The 14,805-nt window shown below is 46.1% G+C and overlaps 1 protein-coding gene across 3 annotated transcripts in view; it reads left to right on the top strand.

Annotated features, from left to right (window-relative positions):
* CRTC3 (CREB regulated transcription coactivator 3) overlaps positions 1 to 14,805 on the top strand; it is a 198,258-nt gene that overhangs the window by 146,514 nt on the left and 36,939 nt on the right. For all 3 annotated transcript variants that reach the window (XM_069766119.1, XM_069766116.1, XM_069766118.1), the window contains one exon: positions 3,616 to 3,728. In XM_069766119.1, coding sequence (XP_069622220.1) covers positions 3,616 to 3,728 — 113 coding nt within the window. The remainder of the gene's footprint in view (positions 1 to 3,615; positions 3,729 to 14,805) is intronic.

Genomic DNA, 14,805 nt, shown 5'->3' with positions numbered 1-14,805 from the left:
CAGGTCACAAAGCAGAATAATGAGCAGATGCCAAGCAATAGTCTGGAATATGCGGCTAAAACGGAACTCTACCTATTTCCACCCGACCGCGTAGCTTTAAATAATCATTAGGCTGCGTTCACACTGGCAGGGTGGCGTTCTGTTTGCCTCACGTTTTTAGGAACAGTGAAAGCGAATTGATGTCAAAACTGCTTTGTTGTGTAATTTACCTAAAAGAAAGCAGCAAAGGGACACTTCTGATCAGTGTGGGTTCCCTTTCATGTCCATTTAAGAAAAAGCGCATCATGCCAAACTTTTTTTTTTCTGTCTTCCATTCCCTCTCTGAAAGCTGACATTTGGCTAACAAAGGGAACCTAGAATATTCGGGGACCCTCTGTTTCCATTTTGTATCATTATACAAAGTATCTGTAAAGCGCTGCGGAATATGTCAGCGCTATATAAAAATAAATGTTATTATCTGTCTTTGACATTGGTTTCCTTGGACTGTTCCTAAAACAGAACAAACAGTCTATATATTACAGATCCATATATAAAATAAAAATGATATAAATATATTACAATAAAAGGTACAAAACAGACTATCAAAAATTGCACTTCCATGTCTGCATATATACCTGTTCCAGACTAAGCGTAATCGGTTAATTTTTATTTCATAAATCAATAGTACACATGAAGATAAGCAACTTTGTAATATATCTAATCACAGAAATCTGCTTCTTTCTCAGGGAAAATTGAGCAGTTATTATCGAAATCCTCAATTTTGAGGTAAAATGTGTATTCAGTGAAGACGGACTTTCCCATTACTGATAGATGGCATTACTACAGATACAATGTAGACAGGAGGGCGACGCTAGAGGCACAGCTCCTCTCGCCTATCTAGGTGGAATATGATCACGTTTTTCTGTGTACTATTGATTTCTGAAATAAAAAATTAAAACGATGGTTGCGGCTTGGAGAGGCCCTTTCCCCAGTTTTCACGTTAAACATGTTACATTATGAAATAGTGGCTGCAGAGTTATCTTTTAATTTCTCCTCTCTGAGAAGATCCTAGCCTGTAAACTGTAGGTTCTAGTTTGTGTTGCGTCCTAATTAGGCTATGTGCACACGTTGCAGATTTGACTGAAATTTTCTGTGCAGATTCTGCATTTTTTGGCAGAAAACGCAGGTCAGAATTTCCGCCTTTCTTTGGTCTGTGCACACGTTGCAGATTTTTGTGTGGATTTCTTCCTTTTTTTTTTACCCCTTCGGCTTTCTATTATGGAATTGGTGCAGAAACGCAGCAGATCTGCCAAAAGTGACATAGTCCTTTTTTGAATATGCTGCGTTTTCTGCATGTAATTTTCCGCACCATTAGCACAGCATTTTGTTTTGTTTTACATGGTACTGTAAATCACTTGCAGATCTGCAGCGTTTCTGCGCGGAATTAAATGCTGCAGTTCTGCAGGAAATCTGCAACGTGTGCACATACCCTAAGACACCTTTTCAGTGCACGTTTGTATTTCTTCCTCTGTATGCAGTTGACTGATCTTAAGTAGGCAGCAACATATAAGGTTAAAAAAAAAACACCGTGCCCCCACAATAGCTTAGAGCAGACTTCCTACTGTATGATACATGACACACAGCCCTGAGGATTACAAAGTGCTTGGAGTGGAGCAGAGAGGAGTCTGGTTGAACACGCATTTTAGGCAGCACAGCAGAGCTTTCTGATTACAAACACAGCTAGTGCAATCCGCTCTGCTGTACTGTCCCTCCCACCACACTGACTGCTGGTGAAAGTGGTTTGTAATCACACTCCTCTCTGCTCAACACCTAGCACATTGTAATTACACACCGCTCCTTAGTGAGACCAGGCTGTCATTACATGTCTTACACAAGATTGTTCCAAACTTATTATTATTTATTTATATAGCACCATTAATTCCATGGTGCTGTACATGAGAAAGGGGTTACATACAGGGTTATAGATATCGATTACGGTAAGCAGGTTTACAGTGACAGACTGGTACAGAGGGGAGAGGACCCTGTCTTTGCGGACTTACATTCTATGGGATAGTGGGGAAGAGACGGAAGGTAGGGGCGAGGCAGCGGCTATGGCGAGGCGGCGGCTCTGGCGATGGTGAGGCGGCAGAATGTTATTGCAGGCTGTAGGCTTTCTTGAAGAGATGGGTTTTCAGGTTCCGTCTGAAGGAGCCGAGGGTGGTGGATAGTCGGACGTGTTGAGGCATGGAATTCCAGAGGATGGGGGATATTCGGGAGAAATCTTGGAGGCGGTTGTGTGAGGAACGAATAAGGGTGGAGGACAGTAGGAGGTCTTGGGAGGACCAGAGATTACATGAGGGAAGATATTGGGAGATTAGTTCACAGATATAGGGAGGGGACAGGTTGTGGATGGCTTTGTAGATCAGTGTTAGTAGTTTGAACTGGATTCGTTGGGGAATGGGGAGCCAGTGGAGGGATTTGCAGAGGGGAGAAGCAGGGGAGTAGCGAGGAGAGAGGTGGATTAGCCGGGCAGCAGAGTTGAGGACAGACTGGAGTGGTGCAAGAGAGTTAGCGGGGAGGCCACAGAGGAGGGTGTTGCAGTAGTCGAGGCGGGAGATGATGAGGGCATGCACAAGAGTTTTGGTAGATTGTGGGCTGAGGAAGGAACGGATTCTGTCAATATTTTTGAGTTGGAGGCGACAGGAAGTGGCAAGAGTTTGGATGTGCGGTTTGAAGGACAGGGCAGAGTCGAGAGTTACCCCGAGGCAGCGGATTTCAGGTGCAGGAGAGAGCGTGATGCCGTTTACCATAACTTGTTCTTCTTTACACCTGTATGACTTTTCCTGTTTGATTGGTCAAGGTCAAGTTGGGGAAGAAGGACACATTTTTGGTAATGCCCCTTTGGGTGATACTAGCTAATCTTAAGTATTGTCCAGAGAGGAGAAATAAAAACTACCTAGTACTCGGCTCTGCAGCCTCTGTTCCATGATCTGGCCAGGTTAACACGCTAACATTGTTGGAAGATCCTCTTCATCCATGGGGTCCAGAATGACACCGGCTTCTTTACATAGCAGACTGCCTTCGGCTGGCTGGAAACAATGCATGTGGTGCAAAGTTTAGTTTTCTTTTTGAAAATGTTGGACCTTGTTACTTTTTATAATTTTGTGCATAGCCTTGTGTTTATTGGGCACACTTCTGATCAAGAACCACTTCATGGCTTCTTCCAGGGAATGTCTGGGAACCGTAGCCAGACCTTTCTGTATGATTTATTTTTCATTTTCCTTTTGTAAATTTATTGCTGCTTCTCTCCACTGCAAAGCACTTATAACATTTCCTTAAATTATCTGTGGGCAAGAACATCGTTGTCTGACTTTTTAGTTTCCTTTCAGGGATCCTTGAGAACTATAGATTTGAGATGTAGGGTCCAATACTTTGGTAGCCATATGTGGAACAAAAGTCTAGCGATTAGCAATTGTTGATCCCGCGGACACTCCTCTTCCGATGTGCTCCTCCTTCCTAAAGGATGATACATGTGTCTTTATTTGCTGTCATTTGCTTCTCATTCGTCATGTCCAGGGTTAAATCAAGATAAATAAATGTCACATTATTCATTATGGTACGCTAATTTTTTTTCAGAACGAACTCCGACTCTGCACTTCACACGAGTGCCTCAAGTACCAAACCTCAAGATCCATTTATGGGTGGAAACCAACATGCTGTGCGAGCCCCCAGACTTCCGCAGCGCAACAGTAAGAAAACCTTCATTTTATTATTATGTAAAAGGGTACAGCTAAAACATTGATTTATATTGTATTAGGCAGAAAAATCTATTTTTTCTTTCTTAGCTTGAAATACTTGCAAATATAACGCTCCTGGTAATTAAAAGCATTACTACTACAATGTGTCAGAAGTACTTACCGTACTTTAACAAAATCACATGGAGAAGAGATAATCCGAGACTAGGAAAGGGAATCTGCTTTTTTTTTTTTTTTTTTTACTTTTTGCATCCCAAAAAACAGAACCAGGCATGGCCTATTAATGAGTGTGCCCGTTTCCAGAGAACAAAAAGCAGATACTTTCGAAAACCTTTAAATTGAACTTGTCGTTTTTTTTTTTTTTTTTTTTTATTAAAAGGAAGTTCAGCTACAGGGAGAAAATGACGTTATATTCTCTTTGAAACTACATTTACCTGCAGAATACAGCTTTTTTATATAAATAAGACAGGCCGTGTTATGGCACATAATGGGGGAGTGCAGACTGAAGAATCCCCTTCATATCTTCCATATTCCTGACACATCCTCTTTAAGGGATGAGAGAACAGCTGACCTTTGGAGTTGAGAGAAACCAAACCAATTGTTTTTGGCTCTTGGGGAATTTATCAATATTTCATCCTATTAATCCTAGCGGTGTTCTTGATCTTTGAGGCACCACTAGTATATGGTGCGGAGTAGTGATGCGCGAATGTGCTCGGATAAAGTCTCAGCACATGTGGCAATTGCCTGTTTGTTGCGGAATCCCCACGTGTTTAGACCAACGGCCACAAATCATGCAGCGGCAGGGACTGGAACATAATATACGAGCACGAGCGTGCTCCGATAAGGCGTTGTCCCAGCATGGTCGCTCATCACTAGTGAGGAGACGCTGTGAGTGACAGTCTGGTTCCTACAGCTATACATGTGTCATGTTCAAATACATGAGGTATGCAAACGGTGTCACTTTTTTTTGGCAGGTCATAGATTGAGTCTTAATTAAAAAAAATTAAAAAAAAAAAAAAAAAATATATATATATATATATATATATATATATATACATACATACATACATACATACATACATACATACATACATACATACATACATACATACATACATACATACATACATACATATATATATATATATATATATATATATATATATATATATATACACACATATATATATATACACACACACTAGCTATTGAACCCGTTCTACGCCCGGGTGGCGAGCATTTATATTGGTATATTGTCTCCATCATGGTATGTGCTGCTCCATCCTGCGTCCCCATCCTGTCATGCGCTGCTCCATCCTGCGTCCCCATCCTGTCATGCGCTGCTCCATCCTGCGTCCCCATCCTGTCATGCGCTGCTCCATCCTGCGTCCCCATCCTGTCATGTGCTGCTCCATCCTGCGTTCCCTTTCCTGTCATGCGCTGCTCCCATCCTGCGTCCCCATCCTGTCATGCGCTGCTCCCATCCTGCGTCCCCATCCTGTGATGCGCTGCTCCCATCCTGCGTCCCCATCCTGTCATGTGCTGCTCCATCCTGCGTCCCCATCCTGTCATGCGCTGCTCCATCATGCGTCCCCATCCTGTCATGCGCTGCTCCCATCCTGCGTCCCCATCCTGTGATGCGCTGCTCCCATCCTGTGATGCGCTGCTCCCATCCTGCGTCCCCATCCTGTCATGTGCTGCTCCCATCCTGCGTCCCCATCCTGTCATGCGCTGCTCCATCATGCGTCCCCATCCTGTCATGCGCTGCTCCATCCTGCGTCCCCATCCTTATGTGCTGCTGCATCCTGCGTCCCCATCCTTATGTGCTGCTCCATCCTGCGTCCCCATCCTGTTATGTGCTGCTCCATCCTGCGTCCCCATCCTGTTATGTGCTGCTCCCATCCTGCGTCCCCATCCTGTTATGTGCTGCTCCATCCTGCGTCCCCATCCTGTTATGTGCTGCTCCATCCTGCGTCCCCATCCTGTTATGTGCTGCTCCATCCTGCGTCCCCATCCTTATGTGCTGCTCCATCCTGCGTCCCCATCCTTATGTGCTGCTCCATCCTGCGTCCCCATCCTTATGTGCTGCTCCATCCTGCGTCCCCATCCTTATGTGCTGCTCCATCCTGCGTCCCCATCCTTATGTTCATGCTGCATCCTGCGTCCCCATCCTTATGTGCTGCTCCATCCTGCGTCCCCATCCTTATGTGCTGCTCCATCCTGCGTCCCCATACTGTTATGTGCTGCTCCATCCTGCGTCCCCATCCTTATGTGCTGCTGCATCCTGCGTCCCCATCCTTATGTGCTGCTCCATCCTGCGTCCCCATCCTTATGTGCTGCTCCATCCTGCGTCCCTATCCTTATGTGCTGCTCCATCCTGCGTCCCCATCCTTATGTGCTGCTCCATCCTGCGTCCCCATCCTTATGTGCTGCTCCATCCTGCGTCCCCATCCTTATGTGCTGCTCCATCCTGCGTCCCCATCCTTATGTTCATGCTCCATCCTGCGTCCCCATCCTTATGTTCATGCTGCATCCTGCGTCCCCATCCTTATGTGCTGCTCCATCCTGCGTCCCCATCCTTATGTGCTGCTCCATCCTGCGTCCCCATCCTTATGTGCTGCTCCATCCTGCGTCCCCATCCTTATGTGCTGCTCCATCCTGCGTCCCCATCCTTATGTGCTGCTCCATCCTGCGTCCCCATCCTTATGTGCTGCTCCATCCTGCGTCCCCATCCTTATGTGCTGCTCCATCCTGCGTCCCCATACTGTTATGTGCTGCTCCATCCTGCGTCCCCATCCTTATGTGCTGCTCCATCCTGCGTCCCCATACTGTTATGTGCTGCTCCATCCTGCGTCCCCATCCTTATGTGCTGCTCCATCCTGCGTCCCCATCCTTATATGCTGCTCCATCCTGCGTCCCCATCCTTATGTGCTGCTCCATCCTGCGTCCCCATACTGTTATGTGCTGCTCCATCCTGCGTCCCCATCCTTATGTGCTGCTGCATCCTGCGTCCCCATCCTTATGTGCTGCTCCATCCTGCGTCCCCATCCTTATGTGCTGCTCCATCCTGCGTCCCCATCCTTATGTGCTGCTCCATCCTGCGTCCCCATCCTTATGTGCTGCTCCATCCTGCGTCCCCATCCTTATGTGCTGCTCCATCCTGCGTCCCCATCCTTATGTGCTGCTCCATCCTGCGTCCCCATCCTTATGTTCATGCTGCATCCTGCGTCCCCATCCTTATGTGCTGCTCCATCCTGCGTCCCCATCCTTATGTGCTGCTCCATCCTGCGTCCCCATCCTTATGTGCTGCTCCATCCTGCGTCCCCATACTGTTATGTGCTGCTCCATCCTGCGTCCCCATCCTTATGTGCTGCTCCATCCTGCGTCCCCATACTGTTATGTGCTGCTCCATCCTGCGTCCCCATCCTTATGTGCTGCTCCATCCTGCGTCCCCATCCTTATGTGCTGCTCCATCCTGCGTCCCCATCCTTATGTCCTGCTCCATCCTGCGTCCCCATACTGTTATGTGCTGCTCCATCCTGCGTCCCCATCCTTATGTGCTGCTCCATCCTGCGTCCCCATCCTTATGTCCTGCTCCATCCTGCGTCCCCATACTGTTATGTGCTGCTCCATCCTGCGTCCCCATCCTTATGTGCTGCTCCATCCTGCGTCCCCATCCTTATGTCCTGCTCCATCCTGCGTCCCCATACTGTTATGTGCTGCTCCATCCTGCGTCCCCATACTGTTATGTGCTGCTCCATCCTGCGTCCCCATACTGTTATGTGCTGCTCCATCCTGCGTCCCCATACTGTTATGTGCTGCTCCATCCTGCGTCCCCATCCTTATGTGCTGCTCCATCCTGCGTCCCCATCCTTATGTGCTGCTCCATCCTGCGTCCCCATCCTTATGTCCTGCTCCATCCTGCGTCCCCATACTGTTATGTGCTGCTCCAGCCTGCGTCCCCATCCTTATGTGCTGCTGCATCCTGCGTCCCCATCCTTATGTGCTGCTGCATCCTGCGTCCCCATCCTTATGTGCTGCTCCATCCTGCGTCCCCATCCTTATGTGCTGCTCCATCCTGCGTCCCCATCCTTATGTGCTGCTGCATCCTGCGTCCCCATCCTTATGTGCTGCTGCATCCTGCGTCCCCATCCTTATGTGCTGCTCCATCCTGCGTCCCCATCCTTATGTGCTGCTCCATCCTGCGTCCCCATCCTTATGTCCTGCTCCATCCTGCGTCCCCATACTGTTATGTGCTGCTCCATCCTGCGTCCCCATACTGTTATGTGCTGCTCCATCCTGCGTCCCCATACTGTTATGTGCTGCTCCATCCTGCGTCCCCATCCTTATGTGCTGCTCCATCCTGCGTCCCCATACTGTTATGTGCTGCTCCATCCTGCGTCCCCATCCTTATGTGCTGCTCCATCCTGCGTCCCCATCCTTATGTGCTGCTCCATCCTGCGTCCCCATCCTTATGTCCTGCTCCATCCTGCGTCCCCATACTGTTATGTGCTGCTCCATCCTGCGTCCCCATCCTTATGTGCTGCTGCATCCTGCGTCCCCATCCTTATCTGCTGCTGCATCCTGCGTCCCCATCCTTATGTGCTGCTGCATCCTGCGTCCCCATCCTGGTATGTGCTGCTGCATCCTGCGTCCCCATCCTTATGTGCTGCTCCCATCCTGCGTCCCCATCCTTATGTGCTGCTCCATCCTGCGTCCCCATACTGCCTCTGACCCGCTCGGCGCCGAGTGCTGGGGGGCCTGAGCAGGCGGGGACACCGGCGCGCTGTGGGGGTCAGGTGCCGGTATCGCCGCCAGCTCAGGCCCCCCAGCACTTCCTATACTCACCTGTCCAGCGTTCCATCGCTGAGCGCCGCCATCTTCCCGGTCTTCTGGCTGTGACTGTTCAGTCAGAGGGCGGCGCCGGCGCGCATTAAGCGCGTCATCGCGCCCTCTGAACTGAAGGCCGAAGACCGGGAAGATGGCGCCGCTCAGCGATGGAACGGGGACAGGTGAATATAGGCCGATACTCACCCTCCTGGCGGTCCCTGCTTCTGCGGTGGAGATCGCGGTGTGTGTTCAGTGTGAACGCACACCGCGATCTCCCGGGAGCGTCGCTCTGTGAGGCCCAGACTGCGCCGGCGCTTGCGCAGTCTATAAAGGCTTCGGACAGAGTGACGCTCCCAGCGTTATATTATAGATATATATATATATATATATATGTATGTATATGTATGTATATGTGTGTGTATATATATATATATATATATATATATATATATATATATATATATATATATATATATATATATATATATATATATATATATATATATATATATATATATATACACGCACACAGTGGGGCAAAAAAGTATTTAGTCAGTCAGCAATAGTGCAAGTTCCACCACTTAAAAAGATGAGAGGCGTCTGTAATTTACATCATAGGTAGACCTCAACTATGGGAGACAAACTGAGAAAAAAAATCCAGAAAATCACATTGTCTGTATTTTTAACATTTTATTTGCATATTATGGAGGAAAATAAGTATTTGGTCAGAAACAAAATTTCATCTCAATACTTTGTAATATATCCTTTGTTGGCAATGACAGAGGTCAAACGTTTTCTGTAAGTCTTCACAAGGTTGCCACACACTGTTGTTGGTATGTTGGCCCATTCCTCCATGCAGATCTCCTCTAGAGCAGTGATGTTTTTGGCTTTTCGCTTGGCAACACGGACTTTCAACTCCCTCCAAAGGTTTTCTATAGGGTTGAGATCTGGAGACTGGCTAGGCCACTCCAGGACCTTGAAATGCTTCTTACGAAGCCACTCCTTCGTTGCCCTGGCGGTGTGCTTTGGATCATTGTCATGTTGAAAGACCCAGCCACGTTTCATCTTCAATGCCCTTACTGATGGAAGGAGGTTTGCACTCAAAATCTCATGATACATGGCCCCATTCATTCTTTCATGTACCCGGATCAGTCGTCCTGGCCCCTTTGCAGAGAAACAGCCCCAAAGCATGATGTTTCCACCACCATGCTTTACAGTAGGTATGGTGTTTGATGGATGCAACTCAGTATTCTTTTTCCTCCAAACACGACAAGTTGTGTTTCTACCAAACAGTTCCAGTTTGGTTTCATCAGACCATAGGACATTCTCCCAAAACTCCTCTGGATCATCCAAATGCTCTCTAGCAAACTTCAGACGGGCCCGGACATGTACTGGCTGAAGCAGTGGGACACGTCTGGCACTGCAGGATCTGAGTCCATGGTGGCGTAGTGTGTTACTTATGGTAGGCCTTGTTACATTGGTCCCAGCTCTCTGCAGTTCATTCACTAGGTCCCCCCGCGTGGTTCTGGGATTTTTGCTCACCGTTCTTGTGATCATTCTGACCCCACGGGGTGGGATTTTGCGTGGAGCCCAAGATCGAGGGAGATTATCAGTGGTCTTGTATGTCTTCCATTTTCTAATTATTGCTCCCACTGTCGATTTCTTCACTCCAAGCTGGTTGGCTATTGCAGATTCAGTCTTCCTAGCCTGGTGCAGGGCTACAATTTTGTTTCTGGTGTCCTTTGACAGCTCTTTGGTCTTCACCATAGTGGAGTTTGGAGTCAGACTGTTTGAGGGTGTGCACAGGTGTCTTTTTATACTGATAACAAGTTTAAACAGGTGCCATTACTACAGGTAATGAGTGGAGGAAAGAGGAGACTCTTAAAGAAGAAGTTACAGGTCTGTGAGAGCCAGAAATCTTGATTGTTTGTTTCTGACCAAATACTTATTTTCCACCATAATATGCAAAAAAAAGATAAAAAAACAGACAATGTGATTTTCTGGATTTTTTTTTCTCAGTTTGTCTCCCATAGTTGAGGTCTACCTATGATGTAAATTACAGACGCCTCTCATCTTTTTAAGTGGTGGAACTTGCACTATTGCTGACTGACTAAATACTTTTTTGCCCCACTGTGTATATATGTATATATATATATATATATATATATATATATATATATATATATATATATATATATATATATTTTTAATATTACATTCTGGAGCACATTCCCCTAATTGTCTTGTTCCTCTGCTTGTTCTATATATGAATAAATGGCCATCTTGGCTGTGCCTTCTTCTGTCCTACACCCCGACTGTCAGAGAGACACCACGTTATTAGAATACGAGGAACACTAGTATTGAGGAAAACAAAACTCAGGAGACCTAAGAAAGTTCTTTGAATTTCTGATTGTTTTTGTGCTACGTTTCTACATGTTTTACATTTTCTTTTTGTTGGCCACTTATCACTATATTTTCCCCCTGTCCAACTAGTCAGTGAGGACAATGGTTGTGTATGGTTCGTGTGGCAGACTTGAAAAGACTCCCCCCTGAGAGGCCGCCATGATCCTCTGTGTGGGTATATGAAGACACAGACGCTAACATTATAATGCATTCTCTGGATTTCTGGCACTCGGTCTATTAGGCATTGTTCCCATGATGAGTTTTTGGTGCTGAGTAACTCTGTTTCATCAGCATGCATGCCTGTTTCACATCCGCAGTATGTTAGTTTCTGTTGCGCATACGCTGCGTTTTCTGTGTAATTTCTTCCTATTGACTTGCATTAGGTGCGGAAAATCCGCAGGTAAACACGTATGCGTTTTAGGTGCATGTTCGTGGCATAGCCACATGTAATCCACACATGTCTATATCAATAAAATTTTATAAGTCAATACCAGGAAATATCAAAAAGAAAGTGGCTTTAAATAAAACATGACGCACTAAATGCTGTTACAGATTTTCTGCCTTGAGTAGGTAAACTGGGTTATGTGGGGGGTTTTGCATTTTCTGATGCTGTGGGTTTTTTGCTTTTTTTTTTTTTTTCTTGGTATGCACTTTGATACAGTCATGTGCGGATTATGTGCGTTTTTCCTGCAGATTTTCTTCATCTAATGCAATTCTATGGTGAAAATTTGCACATTAAACTCCACATCAGATTTTGCAGCATAAAATTACCTGCACTGAGTGTTTCAAGTTAATGCTGCAAAAAAAAGAAAGCGCAGTGGGCATGAGATTTCTATAAATCCCTTCCATTTTGCTTGGACTCTATAACGCTGCGTTTTTGGACAGTGAAAATATGCAGCGTCCAAAAACTCGCTTGGAAACTGAACCTGCAGCTCCCCATTATCTCCCCCAACATGGGCCGATTGTGGGCAGTAATAGTGAGGTCAGATAATGGCAGCATTGGAGTGTCTGCTAAGCTTTGCACACATTACAGGAGGTCAGGGCCGGCGTTTCATGGTCAGTTTGTTTTATCAGTCTGTGATCCTATGAAGTATAAGATTATTGTGATCTCTTTAATTGTTTTAGTGGTGAGCAAATGTGCTCAGATAAGGTGTTATCTCAGCATGCTCGGGTGCTAACCAAGTGTCTTCGGCGTGCTTGTAAAATATGTTCTAGTCCCCATGGCTGTTTGACAGGCAACACGTGCGGGGGATTACCTGTTTGTTACGCTATCCCTGCATGTGTTGCGGCTGTCGAACAGTGGTTAGCACCTGAGCATGCTGGGATAACACCTTATCCAAGCATGTTCGCTCATCACAATTGTTTGTATTCCTCCATATTGTTTCCACAGAATGGCGTCACCACAGCCGTGAGGATGTGATTGCTCCTCTTCTAGCACAAATATCCATAGACTGAAGCACATTTTAGACCCGTTTTTCTGGGTAGCCTCTCTAAAACTTACTGCTTTTATGGGTTTTGTTACATTGCTGGAACCACACGCTAGCCTTTTATGTTTGCAGTAACCCTATTGTGACTGGGCAGGTTCACACCTGTGGATGTTTCCACTCTGTAGGATGTAGGAGCAGAACGTCAAGGTGCGGTGCCAGATCCCGCGTGTCACGGAGGCCAATAGAGCACGTTGTATAGGGTCCATTGTACTGTAACATTCGTTATTTCATCACCATTTTTGGTGGAAGCTAGTAATGGGCCTCCATGGTCACACGTTCAGTATTTGGTCAGTGTTTTACCTCAGTATCTGTAAGCCAAGACCAGGAGAGGAACAGTCAGAGAAAATTGTAATAGAAACTCGTCACCACTTATGTCTTTATCACCACTCCTGGTTTTGGCAAACACTGAGGTAAAATACTGACCAAATACTGAACGTGTGAACGTGGCCTTAAGGGGAAAGTCTGATACGGTCAAAGCCAACAGCTGGAATTTTCATTCAAAGATAATTAATAGAAGAGCAATTCCTAGTTTCATACCTACCATCTTTCCTGATGTCCCCTCAACCCCTTCTCTGCCTTCTTCTTGATCTTCTTACCATACCCCCAGGTGGCCTTATCACCTATAACTAACTATGAGGGCTCAGCTTTACTTTTTCTATGGCAATTTATAAGAATCTTGAGGACTGGTTGCAGTGGGTGACAATGTCCGCTTTAGTTTTTGGCTGTCCTGATAATGAGGCCTAGCCTTACCGTTCTGCGTGCACGCTGTGTGGTTATGTGCCTTTCTTATAGAATACCTCATTCAGAGAGTAAACGTTGTTTGTAATTTAGTCTATTTTTTTTCAACTCAATCGTACACATGAAGATAAGAACCTTTGTCATTTATTTTATTAAGAACATACCGTACTTCTTTCTCCATCTGGACTGATCATTCAATCTCCGTTTCACCGGTAAAATGGTAGCAGATGACAGCTGGTGCTTCTACAGTTCTGTGCGGCTGATTCTCCTTACTCCTCCCCACCTCCATAAAACGTATAAAGCACCAACTGTATACAGATTTTACCCATGAAATGAAAATGCATGATCAGTCCAGGAGAAAGAAATAAAGATTAAAATGCCGGTTACCCTAATGTGCACCTTCTTTAGTGGGTTTAATATGGAGCTGACCATACTTGATATAACAACCACCGCTCTCCTACCTTATTATGACTGAGCCCAAGTCAGGATACACTATGACATTTCCATCACGGATCCAGATTTGTTGATTTAGGCAAAACTCCATTCATGGCTATAAAAATCCTAGAATTTCAGCAGATCATGAGGGCAGGTCTTTCATATGGGGACACATTAGTCTCACATTTTGTCAGTGGCAGATTTCTGGCTCCTCTACCCATATAATGTATGTGTGGTACCCGCTCATGGCTGCTGTTGGGGATCACCTATAACAAGCTGCTACTCCATCAAAATGAGCGTTTCTTCTCCAGCCTCATAGATTCCTCGAAATCTGAACATCTCCCTCTAGTGTTCACTGAGCATTTTACAGGGAGAATTGGGCTTTTCTGGCTTTACTTTTGTCCCACTGCGTAGTAGGATCTACTTTGGAAGTGATGCTCGTGCTATGGTAATAGACCAGATCACCCACACACGGGCAGGCGGTAATCTATAGCACGTAGGCAAATATGAAGCCAAATGCATTTCTTTCTCTGCCTTGTATAGCACCAACATAGTCAGCTGCACTGTACAGAGAATGTTATCACTTACAGCAGACCCTTTATAAAGTCCCTTTTCCTCCATGTGCATGGGGGCTTATTTCATAAAAAGTCCATTATCTTCTGAGAGTGTTAGAGGAAGCCCACACAGATATGGGGAGAACATACAGATGTTGGCCAGATGAAAATTTAGCACCGACCATGTGCCCCCTATACGGGGCTTGTGTTTATGAACACACCACCCATTTCCACTCCTGTAATCCATCACTTGAATGGGAGCGGAGCTGCAGATCTCTGCAGTGGCTAGTAAACCGTCTACAGAGCTGACTGGGTGTCAGACCCTCCCGGACCTGATATTGATCATCTTATCCTGGGATAGATCCTCAGTATCAATGACCCTAAATACCCCTGATGAGCCGTCCTCTGCTTCTTGCAGTGCTTGTAGTCAGTGAATAAATGGCGGAGAGCAGCTATGGCAATGTGATGTCATACCGTCCTCCAGGGAGGAGGCAGCCATGGTAATTGGTGTCTAGTGAAGTTCTCCATGTGCTCGCACTCTTAGATACCTACTGTACTTGGTGTATAACTGCATATTGTGGCGGTTTTACCTCTACAGAGAAGCATCCTCACGTTGCCAAAACT

Source organism: Ranitomeya imitator, chromosome 4 (assembly GCF_032444005.1).
Source record: "Ranitomeya imitator isolate aRanImi1 chromosome 4, aRanImi1.pri, whole genome shotgun sequence".
In the NCBI taxonomy this organism is placed as follows: Eukaryota; Metazoa; Chordata; class Amphibia; order Anura; family Dendrobatidae; genus Ranitomeya; species Ranitomeya imitator.
This window is presented reverse-complemented; position numbering and strand designations above follow the sequence as displayed.